Below are 21,726 nucleotides of genomic sequence, written 5' to 3' on the forward strand. Positions count from 1 at the left end.
AATGGCCAGACTTTGTCTCACCTATTCTGGTCATGTTATCAGAAGGGACCATTCCCTGGAGAAGGATGTCATGCTTGGTAGGGTGGAGGGTCAACAAAAGAGGGGGAGGCCTTCAATGAGATGGATTGACACAGTGGCTGTGATGATGGGCTCAAGTATAGCAGGGATCATGGAACTGGCGTGGGATGGGGCAGTGTTTCGTTCTGCTGTGCATGGAGTCGCTATGAGTCGGAAATGACTCAATGGCACCTAACAACAACAATAAACCCTGTAATCTCTGTGTGTAACCAGAAGCAGTACAATTTCTCTTCAGTGAGTATTTGGGAACTTTTCACAGGTGAAGGAGTAAATCTTTTTTTTATGTGGCTTAGTGCCTAAGGCATTTGACTGCTAACCAGAAGGCTGGCAGTTCAAACCCACCAGCCACTCCTTGGAAGGAAGCTTGGGTATTCTACTTCTGTAGAGATACTGCCTCAGAAACCCAAGGAGGGGTCACTATGAGTCGATCCAACTTGACAGCAGTGAAGTTGGTTTGGTTTGGTTTTATCTTGGTGTGAAGTTACTCTTGTGGTGGTGGTGTCTTGGTGTGAAGTAAGTCTAACTCCCTAGAAAAGAGAACTGGTCCTTGGGCATTGATTTTCACACTTTGTGTTTTAGGTTAGCATTCATTTTCAGCTGATAACTACTTGGATATATGCTGAATATGTTAAAAACGAAGTTCTTGATAGTCTTTTTTATGCTTTGCAGAATATTATTTCCCTAAGGTCTCAGTATCTTGTTTCTAACCCTGTCTTTTGTCAGAATTTAGGATTAAATGAGTAGACTCCATAGTCTAGTTAGTCTTCCAAATCATTGTTGTTTCTATAGAAACAGTTGAAGGCCTCACAGTTAAAACTGCCCCTGCAGGCTGGGGAGAATAACTATTAAAATGAATTTGTCTGAAGAGCCATATCCTCATCCCCTAAATTAAACCCAGAGAGGACAAATGATCCAGGAATCTACTGGCAGTTGGGATACCACTCTTTTGCCTTTCGAGGGGAGGGATGAATTCTGGCACAGGTATGTTTATTTGTTTGCTTAGTTTGCCTGAGTTGTCCTGATAATTATCCCTGTTATCCACTGAGCTCTTTGTGCACAGTCATGGATCATGGAAGAGTGTTTGGGAACAATCTGATCTTTGCTCAGACTTGAGTGTGAGTCACAAATAAAAAGCCCATTACAAATGGGTGAAATCATAGAATAGTCTTAAGTTGGAAGGAACCTAAAGGACATTAAGTCCTAGTTTCTCATCAATTTGGGAATCCCTCCTGGAGCACAGATAACAAATGATCATAGCTTTTAGAGGGGAAGAGTTTCTCTTCCATATTTCTCAGAGAAACCTTCTCAGATCCATTTCCAATAACATGGTGGTATCGGGATGCTTTATATAGAAATGACATCTGTCCCTGTTGCTTCCATCCCTACTACCTCTACTTTCTGATGCCACATAAATTGAGTCAACTTCTCCTATAATTAAAGCAGCTTTTCAAGTTTTAAGAATGTTTTCACGTACTCCCAAGTCCTCTCCTCTCCTTGCTGAGAAGGTCCATATTATGCAGATTTGGCCTGTTTAAAGGCACTCTGACGGGAGGGGTTGATTTCTTTCCAACACTAGACCTTCATTGCTGTTGCTTGGGTTTTGTGTGACTTCTGTGGCAGTTTTTTCCTTAATATCATTTACATACATGGAGAACTGGCTATAGTATTTCTGTATTTTCCTTTAAATGTTTCCTCCCTGTGAGTATTCATAGTTCAGAGCTTGGAAATCTAAGAAACACAAAACTGGATCATACCATTGGTTTATGCAGTCTTGTGTATAGTTGCCTTCTGTGATGTCATCTCAGAAGTCAGTGAACACACCCTACATTCCTAACTGCTTTAATAATCTCTATGACTTTTTTTTTTCTTTTTAGGTTTAAGTTGTACATTTTAAGAGTCCTTTAACTTTTTCTCATTATGTGTTCTATTTATTAGTTCCTATTATCATTCTGTATGCCCCTGGGTGGTACAGTGGTTTATGCTGAACTGCTAACCTAAAGGTTGGCACTTAGAATCCACCCAGCAACTCTGTGGAAGAAAAGCAAGAGGATCTGCTTCTGTAAAGATTACAGCTACCAAAACCCTGTGAAGCAGTGCTGCTCTGTAATCCATGGGGTCACATGAGTTGGAATTGAGTAAACAGCAGTGGGTTTGATTTTGGGGTTTTTTCTGAGTCTCTGTTTGGTGCAAATGGTTAACACGCTTGCGTACTAACCAAAAGGTTGGAAGGCCAAGTCCACCCAGAGGCACCTCGGAAGAAATGCCTGGTAGGTAATCGACTTTGAAAACCTCAGCCATTATTAACCCTGGGAACAATTCTACTCTGACATGCATGGGTCGCTGTGAGTTGGAGTTGACTCAGTGGCAACTTTTTTTTAAATTGTGCTATAGTTGATGTTCCCATGAAAAAACAAAGAGAAAAACTAACAAAAATACATCTCTTCAAATGTTCCTACAATCTTAAATGGGGAAATTTAAAACTTGTAAACTCAGAGGTTCATTAGTGCTTACTGGGAAGAATTGCACCATGGCTTCAACTTGGTAAGGAAAGAGTACTGAAATAGAGAACCTATTCTGGTTCCAGAATATCAATAGTTTGTGCCCTTTGGAGTCCCTGGTGGTGCAGATGGTTAGCATGCTTGGCTGCTAACCACAAGGCTGGAAGTTTGAATCCACCGAGAAGCACCTCAGGTACCAGAAAGTCCTGGCAATCACCTTCCAAACAATCAGCCGTTCAGTTCTGTTCTGGTACACATGGGGTCCGCATGAGTCAGAGTCAACATGAACTGGTTTGACTGTTCTGCCAGGTTTTGGGGAGTGCTTTGAATACAAACGACTTACTATTATGACATTATAGTAAGCTATACCATGATACCCTGGGAGTATTTTGAGAGTTTATAACAAATTTAATAAGATAAGAAATTATTTCTGTATTTTTTGTTGGTTGCTGGTAGTACTGGCTATTTAAGATTTACATCCATCCAGAGTTTCAGAATTATAGTAGCTGGCCATCATATGAATGAATGGTAAATAAGTACTTTGTATATGAAACGGAAAAAAGTCTCATAATTTTTAACATGGGTTCCAGGTGGTTTTATATGTGATATTACACTTTTGGAAGAAAGGACTTCAGTAGAGAAATGGAATTGTTTCTGGAGAAATGAAATTACTCTCTGTTCTTTTTAGGAGAGGCTTGTGTTAGTGGAATAAAAGTGTTAAAATGAGAGAGACACTTTTGATTTATGATTTAAATTCTAACTCTTAATAAATAATGGTAAAGAAATTTTCCTAATAACTAAACATGGAACCTTTAGTGCTAACTCCTGACATGGACTTTTGGGATCTGGGCCTAATAGCTAGAGGTGGATCCTGAGGTGCAGTGGTTTGAGTTTATTTAGGTGTGTTGGGGCAGTTCTAGATGTTTGTGGTTGGGCTGGATGCTGTGTTAGTTTCAGCTTCTAGCTCTGCCCCTGTTTCTTGAGAAATGAAGACAGCTTTAGAGTAGGCAGTTGTGTAACATCTGCATGCCCTGAGGACTTAAAGATGACCCCTTTCCTGGATCTTGGGGGGTATGTTTTTCTCACACACCATTTTTAACTCAAGATCACTTCTACTAGGGGACATGGAAAGCCAAGGTAACATCAATGTCTTAGGATCATACAGGGTCTATCAGTTCTTTTGCTTTATACAGGCTTTACAGAAAATGAACACATCCAGACCTTAGAAAGAATGCAGTTTTAACTTTCTGTTTTTTGTGGTGCCTCTCAAATATTACTCACACCTAGTAATTAGATTACCTGTGAAGTATTTCTTTGGGGGAAGGTAAAAAGGACAAGTGCAATAATCCTTACTGTTGTCAGCAAACTGACCCCTCATCCTACTACCTTGTATGTTCTTTTCTACTCCTAGGGAGTTCTGTCCAACATCTCTTCCATCACCGATCTTGGCGGCTTTGACCCAGTTTGGCTCTTCCTTGTGGTGGGAGGAGTGATGTTCATTTTGGGATTCGCAGGGTGCATTGGAGCTCTCCGAGAAAACACTTTCCTCCTCAAGTTTGTAAGTATCAGACTCTGCTCTTAGCTTAAGAGCCAAACTCTTACATCAGGAGGACACTGTATCTACAGACAAGACAGGGAGTGGTACCAAAGGCACAAAATAATGGCAAAGGTAATGCTTTTCTTTTAGAGGGTTCACTTGGCCCTTCTCCTCACCCCAAATACTTCTTTAATAATAAGAATACCACCTCTACACCTTCCATGGAGGTTTTTATGTATGCGTGTTATGCATTCTGATCCCTAAAATACCCTTGGAACTAAAGTAAGTATACATGTTTTTCTTCTTGTAAGCTATTCCTCTTTCCCCCATTCCTCCTTTAAAGACATGGAGTTCTTTGGTAGTACAAATGGAAATGCACTTAGCTACTATCTTAAAGGTTAGCACTCAAGGTGGTTCAAGGTACCTCAAAAGAAAGTCCTGGTGATCTACTTCCGACAAAATCAGCTATTGAAAACCTTATGGAGCACTGTTCTAGTCTGAAACACATGGAGTCGCCATTAGTTGGAATTGACTTGACAGCAACCAGTTTTTTTTTTTTTTTTTTAGCTTGCTTGTAAGCACAGAATAAGTGGAAAGCTGGTTGGGTGACTGGGTTTCTTTGCACAGGCCTAAGCACAGCAGCTATGACCTGTCCACATTAAAATCTGTTAAGCGGCAGGTTTTGTTAAATAGGAGAGGAGAAGATAAATTTCCTTTGGATTCTGGCATTATAAGGTTCTTATTTGTATGATCAGCATAATTTTTAGATCCCTTGAGAGTGTTAGGTGTGATCACTGTTAGCCTGAATATTTTGTGGAGGAGAGATTTTAAAAAGAGGCATGAAGATGTTCTTTTAAAAACTTTTATAAATAACATAGTTATGTAATTTAAAAAAAAATGAAGAGGCTTCAGTAATTAAACCAAAAAGAATCGTAATATCCTCCCAATCCATGTATAAGCATTAAAAGTACAGAAAGAAAAGTAAGAGCTTTTCCTTTGGAGATTGTTCCAAAGGTGAACGCAATGGCATATACTTGGATATATGTATTGTAAATAGATTTGACATGTTTGCTTGGTATAGCCAAAGGTCAGCCAATGTGCCTGTCAGTGTAGACTTTGGTATTCTGAGAGTCATCTGTAACACATCCCTGCACACAGTGGCCTCCTCTCCCCCTGTCCAAAAACAGAAAAGGATCAAAAGAATACACCTTCCTAACATGAGGAAAAACTATAGGGATTTCTAGAGAATTATATTAGTGTACTCTCATCTGTTCCTAGAATCATTCCCAGCTGTCATTGTCAGAACACCATCTAGGGACATTTTGACTTAAAACAATAGGATATACTAGAACTAGTCCCAACATCTCTGGAGTATGGGATCCCATCCCTAGCATTTCTGCCACATCTTCCTCTGACATCTTCTCTTGAACATCCCTAAGTTTAGAGGCCTCACTATGCTCTACACAGGGTGTCTGATTCTGAATTTGGGCAGCTCTGACTCAAAAAAGGTTTTGAAAGAGGCCCTTTAACCTGAAATGTCACGTGACTCATGCTAACAGGGAAAAGTAAAGGATACTTGGTCTTACGTACAATTTATTGACTTCTCTGTTCTCTACAGATAGATCTATGATGGGATAGCCATATCTCTTAGTTCCCTTCTCACACACACACACAACCAAATACTTCATTCTTCACCAAGTCAAAGGCCTGTGTAGGCACCAGGAAAGTTCTGTTCCTATAAAGACCTGCCCCTCCCAGTCTTCTTGGCCTGAGGTGCCCCCAAATGCTGAGCTCACGTTACTGCATCTTTCTGTAGCCTGACTGGGCCACAGGTCCTACTTATCTGTTGCCAGTATTTTATTTGAAAGACACCCCCATGCCCTAAAAGATGGGATCCCCTTTAATATGGTTTACTTCAATATATTTTTAGCTCATAATGGGCAGGCCCTCTAAGTATAATTTATTAGTTTTGCAGTTGAATATATCATGATTAGCTGAACAGGGTGAAATACACACATTTCTAAATTAGTACCTTAACTTACAAAGTCTCATGTTGTAAATAAGAATTGTGTTATTTCTTAACGTTTTTTTTAAAGTCTTGGAGAATATGTAAATGGCTTATCTCTTTGTCATAGTATGTCAGCTTGGCTGGGCCATGAATCTCAGTGGTTTGGCAGTTATGTAATGATATGGTCATCCCACATGATATGATCTGATGTGACAAACCAGTCAGTTGTAAGGGGATTAGGGTGGGATACAACTCCCGTACTCAGGTCACAGCCCTGATCCAGTGTAAGGGGAGTTTCCCTGGGGTGTGGCTTGCATCCCCTTTCATCTTACAAGAGAGAAAAGAAGAGAGAAACAAGCAGAGAAAGAGAGACCTGAGACCTTACTACCACCAAGAAAGAAGAGCTGGGAGCAAAATGTGCCCTTTAGACCCGGATTCCTGAGCTGGGAACCTCCTAGACTCAGGGAAACATTGATACTAAGACTGTGGAGCTTTCCAAGGGACACTGAGCCCACAGATGTTGAAAGGAGACAAGGACCTTCCTCCAGAGTCAACAGAGAGAGCCTTCCCCTAGATCTGGTGCCCTGGATTCAGACTTCTAGCTTCTTAGACTATGAGAGAATAAATTTGTTAAAATTACCCACTTGTGGTATTTCTATTATTGTAGCACTAGATAACTAAGACAGAATTTTGTACCGAGCATGGGGTGCTACTCTAACAGATACCTAAAATGTATATAGGTGGTTTTAGAATTGGGTAATGAGTACAGCCTGGAAGAATTTTAAGATGCCTAGTAGTAAAAGCCTTGATTGCTTTGAAAAGGCTGTTGGTGGAATTATGGACATTAAAGGCAATTCTAATGAGGGCTCAGAAGGAAGTGAGGAGAGCTATAATTTTGCAGATAGTGAGAAGCAGTGGCATCAGAACCAGGAAATGAGTGCAAGACGGTATAGGGGCCAACCCATGGAATGAGAGAGTGAGTGCTTTGGGGTAGAAGACTTCCTGGCAGAGTACGGTGCTTCCAGGCACTTACCACTACTGCTAAAGGCCTTTGTAACATTTTCCTGAGCAGGACAGAGGCCAGGTCAGCTGAAGAGACCCGAGGGGCCAAGAGGCCAAGGAACTAGGAATCAGAAGCTGAAGAGAAAGGGGGACATGGGATACAGAGCTCCCTCAGTCTCAGTGAGTAGGGCTAGACCCCTGGAGTCTCAAAGGTGGTGCCCTGGCCTCTAGAATTTCAAAGGTTAGGGCCCCAGCAATCTACTCTTGCAAAGAGTCAGATCTTCACAACTTGGTTGTGGAGTGTGGGGCTACCATTCATGAGTACCAAGGGAATGAGGCCAGATTTTCTGCCCAAAGCTGAGGGGACAGGACTGCTGTGCAAAGGATGGAGGCTGCCGGGGTTGAGAAGGTAGCATTGCCCCTCATTTGGAGAATGAGGCCCCCCAAAGTTGAAGGAGCAGAGTTGCCATCCTAGAGGGCCTGGAAGATAGAGCTGAGGGGCCTCCACCCAGAATCGAGAGAATATAGCCAACACCTAGAGTCTGGAGGGGAGGACCATTGCTTAAATGGTCTCAGACAACAGACCATTATTTTCAAGCCTTGAGAGCTAATGCAAATTGTTCTGCTAGGCTTTTGACTTCGTTGGGACCCCTTATCCCTTCTTTCCCTCTAATTTTTCCAGTTTGTAGTGGAATGTCTATCTGCTGCTTTTCCACCATTGTACTTTGGAAGCAGATAACTTGTATTATACAATTACAGATGAAGAGGAATTTTGCCATAGGATTAAATTTGGACTTGGAGACGATGTAAGATTTTGCGGATGATATGATGGGGTGGAAGTGTTTTGTACATGGCAAGATGTTTTGGTATCTAGTGCTGCTCTAACAGAAATACCACAAATGGATGGCTTTTACAAACAGAAATTTTACAGTTTAGGAGGCTAGAAGTCTGAGTTCAAAGTACCAGCTCTAGGGACTGGGTGAAAGCCCCTCAGTATTGGGCTTTAACTCTGTCTCTTGCTCCTGGCCCACTGAAGCTGGAGGCTTCTCTTAACTCAAGCAGCTGCTGGCTGCTGAGGCTGACAAACCCAAGATCAACAAGTAAAATGGCACAGTTCCAAAATTATCAAGCAGCACAGCAAGCCATTAGTTTAAGTCCAGAAACAGTTTCAAGATCGGCAGACAACATGGCAGGCCACTGAGATAGAGACTTGGCCAAATGCAGGATCCATATGTGCCAAAAAGCTCAAAACCTTTCTCAAAGCTGCTTCTTATATACTGGAAGCAGACCACATCTCTAAGGCTGTTCACAGTAGAGTCCACTATGGATTAGATTACCAGTCTCATCATGGGGAATAACTACATCCAGCTGCCCAGCCACTCAAAACCAAGCCCAGCCAAGTTGACACAAACCTTAATTACCACAAAAGAACATAAATTTTAGTGGGCCAAAGGGTGGAATGCCATGGGATGAATTGTGTCTCCCCAAAATATGTGTCAGTTTGGCTGGACTATGATTCTCAGTGGTTTGACAGTTATGTAATGATGCAATCATCTTCCATGATATGATCAGCCAATCAGTTGAAAGAGAATTAGGGTGGGATGCAACACTCAACTCAGATCACAACCCTGATCTGATGTAAGGGGAATTACTCTGGGGTATGGCCTGCATCACCTTTTATCTTACAAGAGATAAAAGGAGGGAGAAGCAAGCAGAGAAAGAGGGACCTGACTACCACCAACAAAGAAGAGCCAAGAGCAGAAGATGCCCTTTGGACTCAGGGTCCCTGAGATGAGAACCTCTTAGACCCAGGGGAAGATTGATGCCAGGACACATGTAGATCTCCAAGGCACACTGTGCCCACAGATGTTGAAAGGAGACAAGAACCTTCCCTCAGAGCGAACAGAGAGAGAGCCTTCCCTTAGAGCTGGGATACTAGATTCAGACTTCTAGCCTCCTAAACTGTGAGAGAATAAATTTCTGTTTGTTAAAACCATCAAATTGTGATAGTTCTGTATAGAAGCACTAGATAACTAAGACATTCACCATGAAATAGACTAATGAAAACTCATAGTCTTTGAGTAGGAGATATGACACAAGTAAATGTCAACATGACTCCAAACATCCTTGATTCTCTGATGCTGTAAGACTAGTCATACTGAGTGAAAAGCCGAGAACTAAGAAACTGTCAAATAGAAAAGGAGTTTCCTCCTTTATTGCAGCCCCCGGATGAAACCTGGAGTTAGTCTCTGGACCTTTGGAAATAGAGGAAATTAGTTTACAGGACTCAGGGCATGTAGATTTCTGCCAAATAGTGAAATGAATTGAATTTTGATTCAATTCTTGAGGTGTTCATTATGTAACGTTATGAGAAGATTTACCAGAGGAGCTGGAAAATGAACTTACCTAAGGTTTGTGGAGATGAGGATGCAAATATATTTAAAATCTTAGAATGACTTGTGTCTCAGTGTTTCGTATGCATGTGCACTCGCGTGCTACGTGAGATTTATGATTTCTGTAGTGTAACTGTCAATATACCTCTCCCTTTGGGTATTAATCTAAAGGTTGGCTATTTGAATCTGTCCAAAGATGCCATGGAAGAAAGGCTTGTCAATCTGCTTCTGTAAAGATTATAGCTAAGAAAACTCTGTGGAGCAGTTGTAATGCATGGAGTCATGTGTTGAAATTGACTCAACAGCAATGAGTTTGTGTTTTTGTTTTTACTACCTCCACCTTCATAGAACTGCCCTGACACCCTGGATTAAACACTCAGATATACTGACATCTGATATCAAGTGTCCCCCCTTCTCCCACCCTGCTTCCATCTCCACATGACATACAGATACATTCCACCCCCTGTGGGGTCTTTGAAGGCAAGAGTTTAATCCTCAGGCATTTTTGCAAAGCCCATTTAGCCCAGGGCCTGGCTCACAGTGGGTCCTCAGATAGATGTTTGCTGAATGAATGAACTTTTTTTTTTTTTTGGTCTTCCCTAGTTTGAATAATTAACTATGTGGTTTCCTTTGCAACCCACCCTCTTGGCAGGCTATGTGATATCTGTTTGCTGAATATGAAAACAGCAGAGTACTTCAGCTCTCTGCAACCACTCACTCTCCTGCAGCCTCAGGAGTTCTGCTGAGCAGGAGAGTTCTGTCATTGTCATCAGAAGAGTTTATGTGCCGTTTACCCTCTTCACAGCCTCATTTCTTGTAGTCTGTTTTAGCAAAAAAAAAAAAAAAGAGTGAAAATGTAGGGGTAAGGAGGAAGTGGAAAAATCATGAGGGTATTGATATGACTAAGATGAGGCTCTTCCGAGTCTTCTCAATGGAATGAAAACTTCTCCGAACTTACTGGCAATTATCACATTGCCTTATGGTCTTCAGCCTTCCTTTCTACATACTTGCTTTTTGCATTAGCCAGACGTTTTCATTTGGCTCCTTTTGAATGTTATTCAAAATGTTTCCTGAGAGTAGTGCTTCACAAAGGAGGAATAGCACGGCTAGCATTCCCAAGAAAGCCCTCAACTCAGTGGTTTCATTTTATTTTCATAATTGGAAATTATTTTAGTGTCACAGTCACCTTCCCCCTCAGTACCTCTATGACCTCTTCATCAAAGATGAACATGTCTGCTACTCACCCTGCACAGCTGGCGCGAAGGGGAATTAGAGCTGTGTGCTGGATCCATGGAAGGAATATACTGCACAGAGACTCAAGGCCACAGTAACAAATGCCAGGCAATCTTAAAATACAGGGATAATCTATCTTTCAGTGGTACAGAAGCTTAGTGGAGGTAGGGGCAGGTCATTGTTCAAGCATCTGGCAGTACATTAATCACAAGAAATTGATTAGGCCTTAATGTGAGTCTAATGAGAAATTCCTAGGATCCATGTTCGCTTATGGGGCTTTGTTGGATAATTACCAAATGGAACACCAGAACCCCTGAAATGTGATTATCAAATGATTTAAAAAAAAAAAAAAAAAAAACCTTTCTTGGAGTATAATTTTCTATTAATGAATCTCAAGTAACTTAAGATTATCTGCTTTGGAGATGTATAAAAATCCAATATAATTACAGACCTTTTTAGAGAGGAACATTTAACTCTGGATGGTTTAAATAGACTGCATAACTATTCTCTGTATGTGTGTTTTTTGTCTTAGTTTTCTGTATTCCTGGGAATTATTTTCTTCCTGGAGCTCACTGCTGGGGTATTGGCATTTGTGTTCAAAGATTGGATCAAAGACCAGCTGTATTTTTTTATAAACAACAACATCAGAGCGTACAGGGACGACATTGATTTGCAAAACCTCATAGACTTCACCCAGGAATATGTAAGTGTAAATTTGGTTTATTTGTAAGTTGAGAACCTTCTTGGAAGGATGACCCCGGTGAACACTTGTCCTGGTTTTTGCATCAGCCAGATGGAACCTACCTCTGATTTTTCTACATGTTTGTTTGCTTGTTTATATATTGTATTCTGATGTGCTATATGACTTACAGGCTTTGTAACAGGAGCTCTGGTACCATAGTGCCTAAGGCACTTGACTGCTGACCAGAAGGCTGGCGGTTCACACCTTCAAACCCACCAGCCACTCTTTGGAAGGAAGGTTGGGCAATCCACTTCCATAGTGATACAGCCTTGGAAACCCAAAGAAGGGTCACTATGAGTCAGGTCTGACTCGATGGCACATAACAACAACATTATTCAGTTTGTATTAAGTTAGATGATCAAAGAAGACAAGTCTTGAACAAAAAGGTTATAATCACATTTGCTTTTTCCTATCGACAGTTGATGAACATTGTTTTACTCTATGTTTAAAATTTTATTTGCAAATTAAATATAGATACTTCCCCACCACCACCATTTTGACAACCCTCCATACTTCACAGTTCAGAATAATATACTTACCAATAGAATATTTATCCACAGAGCTCCTAAAATATGCCTATACAAATATTATTATAGTTCATGTAATTAAAGCCAAAAATTCTAAGCCCTTAAAAAATAAAAGAAACCAGTTCTAATATGTAAAGAATCTATGCAGTAGTGTTCTTCCTGTCTCCCCCACCCCCACCCCAGGTCCTAGAGCATTCTCATCATTATTGTGTGATGCTTCTGATAGTCTGTCATTGCCCAGGGGCAAGAACAAAATAGCAGATGCCCTGTTTCACTGCAAATGCAAAATGACATAAACAGAGGTCAAAAAACACAGATTCTAGTGCCAAATCTGATTAAGTGACTCTGGGCACGTCCCTATTTCCCTAATAGTGAAATGGCAAGAATAATAGCTACTGTCTAACTCAGAGGGCGCAAATGGTTAATGGTCTTAATGGCCACTAAATGGCTGGAGGTTGAAGTCCACCCACGGGTGCCTTGGAAGAAAAGCCTGGTGATCTCCTTCCAGAAAAATCAGCCAGTGAAAACCCTACGGAGCACAGTTCTGCTGTGATACACATAGAGTCATCATGAATTGGAATTGATTTAATGGCAACTGATTTTTGGTTTTGACTCACAGGGATATTATTATAGTCTAATAAGATACACATACTTTTATATTAAGCTTAAGGTATTATTCTACAAACTGGCACGTTTTTATTTGCATGTACTGAAAGACTGGATGGCTGTGTCAGTGAGACTCCTGTATATAGGCAGGGCTGACGGCAAGCGGAAGCCCAGCAGACCCATGGCCCTTTGCTTAGTTGGAGAATTTCACAGAATAAGCTGGGGTTTCCTTCGATAAAGGGAGGAAATGGCTGTGTATACCTTCCCCTGTTAGACACTCAGAACCGAGCTGTACTGTGCGGTTGGTTTTGTTCAGTGTCAGCAACAGTTGCCCTGTAGTAAGTTGTACCTCAGATGTGAAATTAAGCCCTGTTTCATCTCCTCAGCAGTCCTCACTATTTTTTTAGGTCATAATGGATGCAAGCTAACACCTCCCCAAGCATTATTCCTGCCTAGGTTGCAGGACACATCTGGTGGAGCTCTGTAGGCAAACTTTGTGGTACACAATCCCAGCCCTCAGGAGGACCAGACGGTTTGAAGACCATGCGTGTACACATTCTCTTGAAATGCTGTCTGCTTCATACTGTTATGCATGTAATTTTATTTTTCTTTTGTGGAGTTTAATGTTTTGAAGTAGTTGCTGGCCCTGAAAGCCTTCAAGTGGTCAAAGCCTGATGTTTGTTTAACCAGAGACATAGAGACAGTCTAGCCAGGAGAGTGAAGAAAGGGTTTATGGAGCAGTCCTTCAGATAAGCCCCATTCCAGACCCCGATTGGACAGCTTACTTTATTGATATTTCAATCAGATGATTTAGTCTTTTAATTGAAAATGTGAATACACGCTCTTGTTATAACATTGTGTTTTAAAATTTAAAGAGTGGAAATATATATAAAGAGTAACTCTTTAAATCTTTTGGAGGTAATGAATGTTTACAATCTTGATTGTGATGATGGCTTCACAATGTGTACATATGTCAAAACTTAATAAATTGTACACTTTAAACATGTGCAGTTTATTGTTATCAATTATACCCCAATAAAATAGATTAAAAAAATTAAAATACAGAGATCAAAATTAAGCTCCTAGATATCCCATCCAGAACCTCAGTTGTTCCGCTCAGACACTACCACTGTAGTTAGTGTCTTGTTTATCCTTCTAGAATTTTCCTCTGTGTACCTGCACGAAACAGCTCTGGTTCTAACAATGCCCTGCTGTGCAGCTCCTGCTCTGCCCTTTCCTACATCTGACACCATGGGGAGCAGGGTCTGCATCTTTCTCATCAATTACTTAAATCCCATGCCAGCATGCCCTTACAAAAATCTTCAGCTTTCATTACTTTGGAAGCTTTTATAGGAGCCGTTTAGGTTCACTTTGGCTTAAGAAGAATTCTGACATAGAAGAGATGGTTAGAGCTGGCAGAAGCTGGGTGTCGTATCGGCAGGTATGAGTGTAGGCACCTGGTCACCTCCAAGTCGAGATGTTCTAATTCTCTCCTGTTTGCTCTAGTGGCAGTGCTGTGGGGCTTTTGGAGCTGATGATTGGAACCTAAATATTTACTTCAATTGCACAGATTCCAATGCAAGTCGAGAGCGATGTGGCGTGCCCTTCTCCTGCTGTACTAAAGATCCTGCGGTAAGCGCATGCCAGCCACCTGTTGGCCTGTTCTGGGCATCACACCGAGAGTTGGGATTCAGCTGTGGGTGTTCTCTTGAAACCTCTTGAAAGGTTTTTCTTGAAACCTCTTTTTACCTGCTTATGTCTAATTGTAGCTCCCATAGGGGGTATAGTGCTCAAATCTTCCCAGTAGGTGTAATCATCACTAACATTAATGTAGCAGTAGGTGCTGGTTCCTGTTCTAAGCCTTTATGTGCATTGGCTCATTTAAGCTCAGAACATTGCTACTGGTAGACACCACCATTATCCTCCTTTTACAGGTGAAGAAACTGAGGCACACAGAGTTTAAGTAACTTTCCTACGTTCATGCTGCTAGCAAGCGATGGAATGAAACTCCAAATAGGCAATCTACCTATACTGCCTGTGTTACTCCTTCTTTATGAGAAGAGCAGGTGCATATATGAGTTCTCTGCACTGGTTTGGGGTTCCTAGGCTTTTTCTTCCTGACTTAGTTCTGGGGAAAATACTAGGCGTAGGGGAAGAGTTTGAGACAAGACAGGGCTCAGATGTAGGAAGCCCACAACCACCCAGACTCTTAGGAGTTGTAATAACTCCTAAGTTATTATTAGTTGTAATAACTATAAAACTGAAAGCTTGTATTTTAATTTTTAAAAGAAAAGCACAAAACCTATCCATAAGCCACTACATTATGGTAGGTTTGATTGTATTTGGGTCAAATCACGTTCCTGGTATATAGACTGTCATAAAATGCAACTCCCTTGTTAAAAGTTAAAAGCCAGAACTGAGTGTTAGAAAGGACGGATATGAGAAGTTGCTCCTGCACTTGGCCCTGCATACTCTTATACTGTAGCCCTTCATGGACTTCCCAGCCTCTCTCTGACCCTTTGAGCCCCGGTTGTCCTCCCCAAGACACCCCTAGCACCAGCAGGCAGTACCTAGTAGATGCTGATGAGTGGGCGTGGAGCTCTTGTGAAAACATTGTGGTCTTTTGGGTGGAAAAACAGAACTTCCTGATAGACCTCATTGGAGGCCCAGACTGGGCTGTTTGGTCTGAAGCAGGAGACTGAGAATCACCAAGAACTTGTTGCCATGGTGCTGAGGCCTGGCCAGATCTCAAGTAGGAATGACTTTTCCCACCAGCTAGTTTCTTGCTTTCCTCAGCTCAGTCTGAGGAGAACAGGAGGCAGGAGAGTGTACCCAGCAGGGAGCCCATGGTATCAACTCTAGGCAGCCTTGCTACTGGCCAGCCAACACTGAATTGTCCTCCTCTGTGTCCAGTTCCTGCCATAAATTAACATTCCAGCAGAAGAATTCTGAAGATCCTCAGAAGGCATTATGCCTCCCTTTTCAGCTGCAGATCCTCATTCCTTAAGTACTAAACCAAAAAAAAAAAAAAAAACCACAACAAATCACTCTCACTGCTGTTGAGTCGATTGCCCAATCTTCCTTCCGAGACTGGTGGGTTTGAACTGCCAGCCTTCTGGTTAGTGGCCTTAGGCACTATGCCACCAGAGCTCCCATTTAAGCTCTAAAGTAATGAAATTCACTCCATGTCCACAGAGGGGGAAAATAAATAAACCCCAAAAAGTAGAACCCCATTTCTGATGAGACCCTGTGAGATATCAAGCTGTCCATGTGATATGTTGTCAGTCCAGTTTTTCAGTTGTTAAAGTAATGCTAATTGAAAAACAACATATCCACAATATAAAAGTATATAGATCAGAAAGTGAAAGTCCCCCAAAAGGCCCTAAAGAAGACAGCCATTGTGCCTTTTAACTTTTTTTTTTTTTTTTGTCTCCAGTTCCCTAATCCCCATAAGTTTCTTGAGATTATTGACTTTGAATCTTTAGGTTCCTGCATAATGGACTGGTAAACTTTTTTATACTCTCTGAGCCTCAGTTTTCTTCATTTGTAAGATGGAGTTTAAATTTTAATACCTACTTGAGAAGATTGTTTTAATAAATAATTGGGATAATGTATATGAAGTGCTTAACACAGTGCCTGTGACACATCGTTGCTCCAATAAGCATCTCCACCGACCCTTACTAGTCTTCTGCTAATTCTTAGGTGGGCTTTCCCTCTTACAAGAGTGAATTTCACTTTCCTGTTTTCTTTCTTCACCAGGAAGATGTCATCAACACTCAGTGTGGCTATGATGCCAGGCAGAAACCAGTAAGTAGAATCTCATTTTGTCACTTAACACAAAGGATGTTTGGAAGAGCTTTTGAACATGCAGGGTTTGGTGGCAATATCTGTGACACTGGTATTCTCCTCTTCCCTTATAAAGGAAGTTGATCAGCAGATTGTAATCTACACAAAAGGCTGTGTGCCCCAGTTTGAGAAGTGGTTGCAAGACAATTTAACCATTGTGGCTGGTATTTTCATAGGCATCGCGTTGCTGCAGGTAAGACAAGGCTGAAAAGAAACACCCATTGCTCTCGAGCTGATTCCAGCTCAAAGTGACACCATGTGTCACACTGTAACACTGCCCCACGGGCTTTCTTTAGATGTTATATATTTAAAACAAACAAACAAACAACAGTGCGTTGTTGTCAAGTCTGTCCCTGCTCATGATGGCCCCGTGTGTTACAGCACAGAACTGCTCCACAGGGTTACATGTGCAGAGCCTTTACGGAACTAGATTGCCAGGCCTTTCTTCCCTGGGCCACTCAGTGAGTTTGAATTGCCGACACATAGGTTTGTAGTCAAACACAGACCATTTGTGTCACCCAGTGACCTTAAGACAAAGAAATCACAGGGAAATGACACCCTGAGAGAGCTCTCACCAGCACAGGGAGCCTTGATTAATCACCTAAATGTCAGTTTTTAAAAACCACTAAAGGGCTGGGAATAGACCTAAAAGTATTTTGCTTTCATTTTGTTATAGCTCTGATTTTAGATGTTGGTGTACTGTAACATTTTGGGAAATCATTTTTTCCTTTTGAAGATGGAAGATGAATAAATAGATGGAAGATGAATAGTTGCCTGCTGACATTCCAAGATTTCCAGGGGCTCGATTATAATTCCTTGTGACTGTTGGGCAGACATGAATGGTCAGAAGTAGATCTTAGTGGCAAGGTTAAGTAAAGCTTCAGGATTTCCACAGAGATGCTGTGCCCTTTTGTCTCTCTGGACCACCTTGCCAGAGTGCTAAAGGGAGTACCCACTTTCTCTCCTAGGCAGTTCCAAGAGCTAGACTTGCCATGCTGTGCAGATGTGAAATTTACTGTAAGGAGCTCTGGTGGTGTAGTGGATAAGGCATTTGGATGCTAACCAGAGGTCAGTGGTTCAAACCCACTAGCTGATCTGTGGAAGGAAGATGGGGCAATCTGCTTCTGTAAAGCTTTACAGCCTCAGAAACCCAGTGTGGGTTACCAGAGGGTCCAAAATGAGGCACAGTGGTTGAAAGAAGCTAAAGGAGACTTAAATAAATGGAAAGACATCCTGTGTTCATAGATTGGAAGACTTAATATTGTTAACCTTATCTACAGAGACAATGTGATCTCTATCAAAATTTCAACTGTCTTTTTCAAAGTTTTTGTAAAAAATATCCCTGGTGGCACAGTAATGAGCACTTGGCTTCTAACCAGAAGGTCAGCATTTTGCACCCACCAGCTACTCCATGGGAGAAAGACGAGGCAGTCTGTTTCTGTAAAGATTACACCTTAGAAACCCTATGGGTCAGTTCTACTCTGTCCTATAGGGTCGCTATGAGTCGGAATCAGCTTGATGGCAGTGGGTTTGAGTTGTTTTTGTTGTGTGAAACAGGACAAGATGATCCTAAAGCTCTTGTGGAAATTCACAGGGCCCCAAATAGCCAAAACAAACATGAAAAATAACAAATTTGGAAGATTCACACTTTGTGATTCAAAACACTGCAGTGTTAAGATGGTTGGGTACTGGCATAAGGTTAGACACATAGATCAATGGGATACAATTGAGAATCTAAAAATAAACCCATATATCTATAAAACCAAACCGAACTCACAGATGTCAAGTCGGATCTGATTCATAGCAACCCCTCCTTGAGTTTCTGAGGTGGTATTACTATGGAAGTAGATCACCCAGTCTTCCTTCTGAGGAGTGGCTGCTGGGTTTGAACCACCAGCCTTCTGGTTAGCAGTCAAATGCCTTAGGCACTACACCACCAGAGCATATATATAACTATAGTCAGATGATTTTTGACAGGGGTGCCATGATCATTCTATGGGGAAAATAGTAGTATGTTCAACAAATGGTGCTGGGATGAAGGATATCCATATGCAAAAGGATGAATTTGGACCCTCACTTAATACCATATTCAAAAATTAACCATTTCACACTCATTAAGATAGCTTCTATCTATCTATCTATCTATAGATAGCTTACATATATATTTTATCTATCTATCTATCTATCTATCTATCTATCTATCTATCTATCTATCTATTTATTTATTTATTCTCTTTCTCAAGTGTTGGCAAGGCTGTTGAGAAATTGGAACCCTTATCCATTCCTTGTGAAATGGTGCAGCTGTTGTGGAAAACAATTTGGTGGTTCCTCAAAAAACTAAACATAGAACTACTTTCTGACCCAGCAGTTCCCCTCCTGGGTATATACCCCTAAAGAATTGAAAACAGGGACTCAGACAGATACACCAGTGCTTATTGCAGCATGATTCACAGTACCAAAAGGTAGAAACAACCCAAATGTCCATCAACAGATGAATGGGTAAACAAATTGTGGTATATGCATGCAGTGGAATATACTCAACCATAAGAGAAATGAGGCCCTTGTATATACTACAGCATACTAGGATGAACCTTGAAAGCATTATAATAAGTAAAATAAGTCAGGCACAAAGTAACAAATACTCTGTGACCCCAGTTATATGAAATATCTAGAATAGGCAAATGCACAGAGACTACAGTTTATTAGGCATTACGAGGGTAGGTAGGAGGGGTAAATAGAGAGGTATCACTTAAAGGGTACTGAGTTTCTGTTTAGGGTAATGAAAACATTTTGGAAACAAATAGTAGTGATGGTTGCACAAAATTAAAAATGGAATAAATGACACTGAATTATATAGTTTACAATGGAAAATTTCATTTTTATATATTTTACCACAATAAAAAACTAATATGATCAAAGACCTAAATGTAAGAGCTAAAGGTATAAAATTCTTAGAAGAAAGCATAGATGCAAATCTTTGTGACCTTGAATTAGGCAGTGTTGCCTGAGTTACGACACCAAAAGCACAAGCCACCAAAGAAAACAGGTAAATTGGACTCCATCAAAATTTAAAACTCTGTGTTCAAAACATCAATAATGTGAAAAAGACAACCCAAAGAATGGGAGAAAATACTTGCAAAGTATTTATCTGATAAAGATCTAGCATCCAGAATGTATAAAACACTTTTACAACCCAACAATAAAAAGACAATCCAATTTAAAAATGGGCAAAAGATTTGAATAGGCATTCCACCAATGAAGATAAACAAATGAACAAAAAGCACAAGAAAAGATGTCAACATTCTTAGTCATTAGGGAAATTAGATTCAAAACCGTAATAAGATTCTACTTTGTACCCACAAGGATGACTATAATCATAATTTTTTTTTTTAGTGTGTTGATCAGGCTGTAGTCAGTTGGAACTCTCATACATTGCTGGTTGGAATATAAAATGGTACTGATTTCGAGGAATATAGTTTGGCAGCTCCTCGAAAAGTGAAACAGAGTTTTCATAAGATCTAGCAGTACTAATCCTAGGTATATAGACCCAAAAGAATTGAAACATATATTCACACAAAAACCTGTAAATGAATGTGCATAGCAGCATTGTTCATAATGGCGAAAAAATAGAAATAACCCAAATTGTCCATCAACTGATGAATGGGTAAACAAGATATACAAGATATGGTACATCCATGCAATGAGTATAATTCAGTCATAAAAAGGAATGAAGGACTGATACATGTTATAACATGTATAATGAAAACATTATACCAAGTGAAAGAAGTCTGACACAAAAGACCAAGTACTATATAATTCCATTTATGTGAAATGTCCACAACAGGCAAGTCTATAGGGACAGAGAGTAGAAGAGTAGTTGCCAGGGGCTTCATAGGAGCTCTGGTGGCATAGTGCCTAAGGCATTTGACTGCTAACCAGAAGGCTGGCAGTTCAAACCCACCAGCACTCCTTGGAATGAAGACTGGGCAATCTACTTCCATAGAGATACCTCCTCAGAAACCCAAGGTGGGGTCACTACAAGTGGTCACTATGAGTCTAATTGACTTGATGGCAGTGAGAGGCTTCATGGAAGGAGGAATGGGAATGATAGGGTTTCTTTTTGGGTTGATAAAGATTCTGCAGTTAGTGGTGAACATTGCACATCCTTGTGAATATATGAAATATATTGAAAAATATACTTTAAATGTGTGGATTTTATGGTGTAGGAATCATCTCATTTTTTAAAAAAATCTAAGATTAAAAATGGGGGGGCAGTGGCCAAGGAAAAGCCTAATGGGGTTAGAATTTCATTATTTGACTTTCTTTTCCTTCTTTTCTTAGATTTTTGGGATATGCCTGGCTCAGAATTTGGTTAGTGATATTGAAGCTGTCAGGGCTAGCTGGTAGAGCCCCTGCAACAGCTGCTGTAAGACACTGGACAGACCCAAGCCTTCCCGACCCTTCAGCGCGCTGATCTGATGTCCAAGCTGCATGGACCCCAGTCTCAGAGGCATCCTTCAACCACATCTTATGGAGCTGCCAAGAACTTGGTTGTTGAGGGGGAGTAAAACTGGGAAATGCTGCTCACAGACAGAATTTGAAAAACAAAAAAGCAGTATGAAAGTTCTTGCGCCGTGAATCTCTACTGTAGCCATGGATTTATGGCTGGTTGGACACTTACCAAAAACATACAAAAAGTGGGGTGGGGGACCCAAATGTACTTAAATTGAAACAGAATACCCTTGAACCTGTGGAAAATACCATTTTGTTCTCTACGTCAGTAACTGGAGGGCCGTCAGAGGTAGTTTTGCTCTTCATCACAACCTGAAGGACCTCCTTTTATTCCAGGGCCTAAAGAGGTGCATCTTTTCTAAAACTCAGACTCTCACCTGGGAGGGCAGTGTTTTGGGGCATCCCTCCACTGTACATTTCAAGAAACTGTTACAGTGATCCTCTCAAGAAGAAAACAGCTTATCTTTGGGTTTAAATGTTGTGGTGATCACACTCAACAAGTAACTGGTGAGGGCACATGGCCTATTCTGGAGTGTGTCCTTATAAGAGGGATTGTGTATTCCATGTGCATGGAGCCAGGGCATTGGAAAACTTCACAATGTTGTACTTTGGCAGGGTAGACCTTTTTCTAAGTAGGCCTGAGCTTTATCTATCAATGAAATCCAAGGAGAAAAATCTGAGATCAATGAAGAGGTATTAGCTAAATGACCCCCTTACCCCAGCCTCCACCACCAAATCAGTTGC

At 40.9% G+C, this 21,726-nt stretch overlaps 1 protein-coding gene across 1 annotated transcript in view; it reads left to right on the plus strand.

Moving 5' to 3' along the window:
• Nucleotides 1–20,877, plus strand: part of TSPAN5 (tetraspanin 5) — a 277,313-nt gene extending 256,436 nt beyond the window's left edge. The window contains exons 3-8 of the mRNA XM_007946388.2: nt 3,988–4,134; nt 11,282–11,452; nt 14,131–14,256; nt 16,384–16,431; nt 16,547–16,663; nt 20,812–20,877. Of these exons, the coding sequence (XP_007944579.1) occupies nt 3,988–4,134; nt 11,282–11,452; nt 14,131–14,256; nt 16,384–16,431; nt 16,547–16,663; nt 20,812–20,877 (675 nt within the window). The remainder of the gene's footprint in view (nt 1–3,987; nt 4,135–11,281; nt 11,453–14,130; nt 14,257–16,383; nt 16,432–16,546; nt 16,664–20,811) is intronic.
• The last annotated feature ends 849 nt before the right edge of the window (nt 20,878–21,726 follow it).

Source organism: Orycteropus afer, unplaced genomic scaffold, assembly GCF_000298275.1.
Source record: "Orycteropus afer afer isolate SDZICR_OR568_19922 unplaced genomic scaffold, OryAfe1.0 scaffold00159, whole genome shotgun sequence".
NCBI lineage: Eukaryota > Metazoa > Chordata > Mammalia > Tubulidentata > Orycteropodidae > Orycteropus > Orycteropus afer.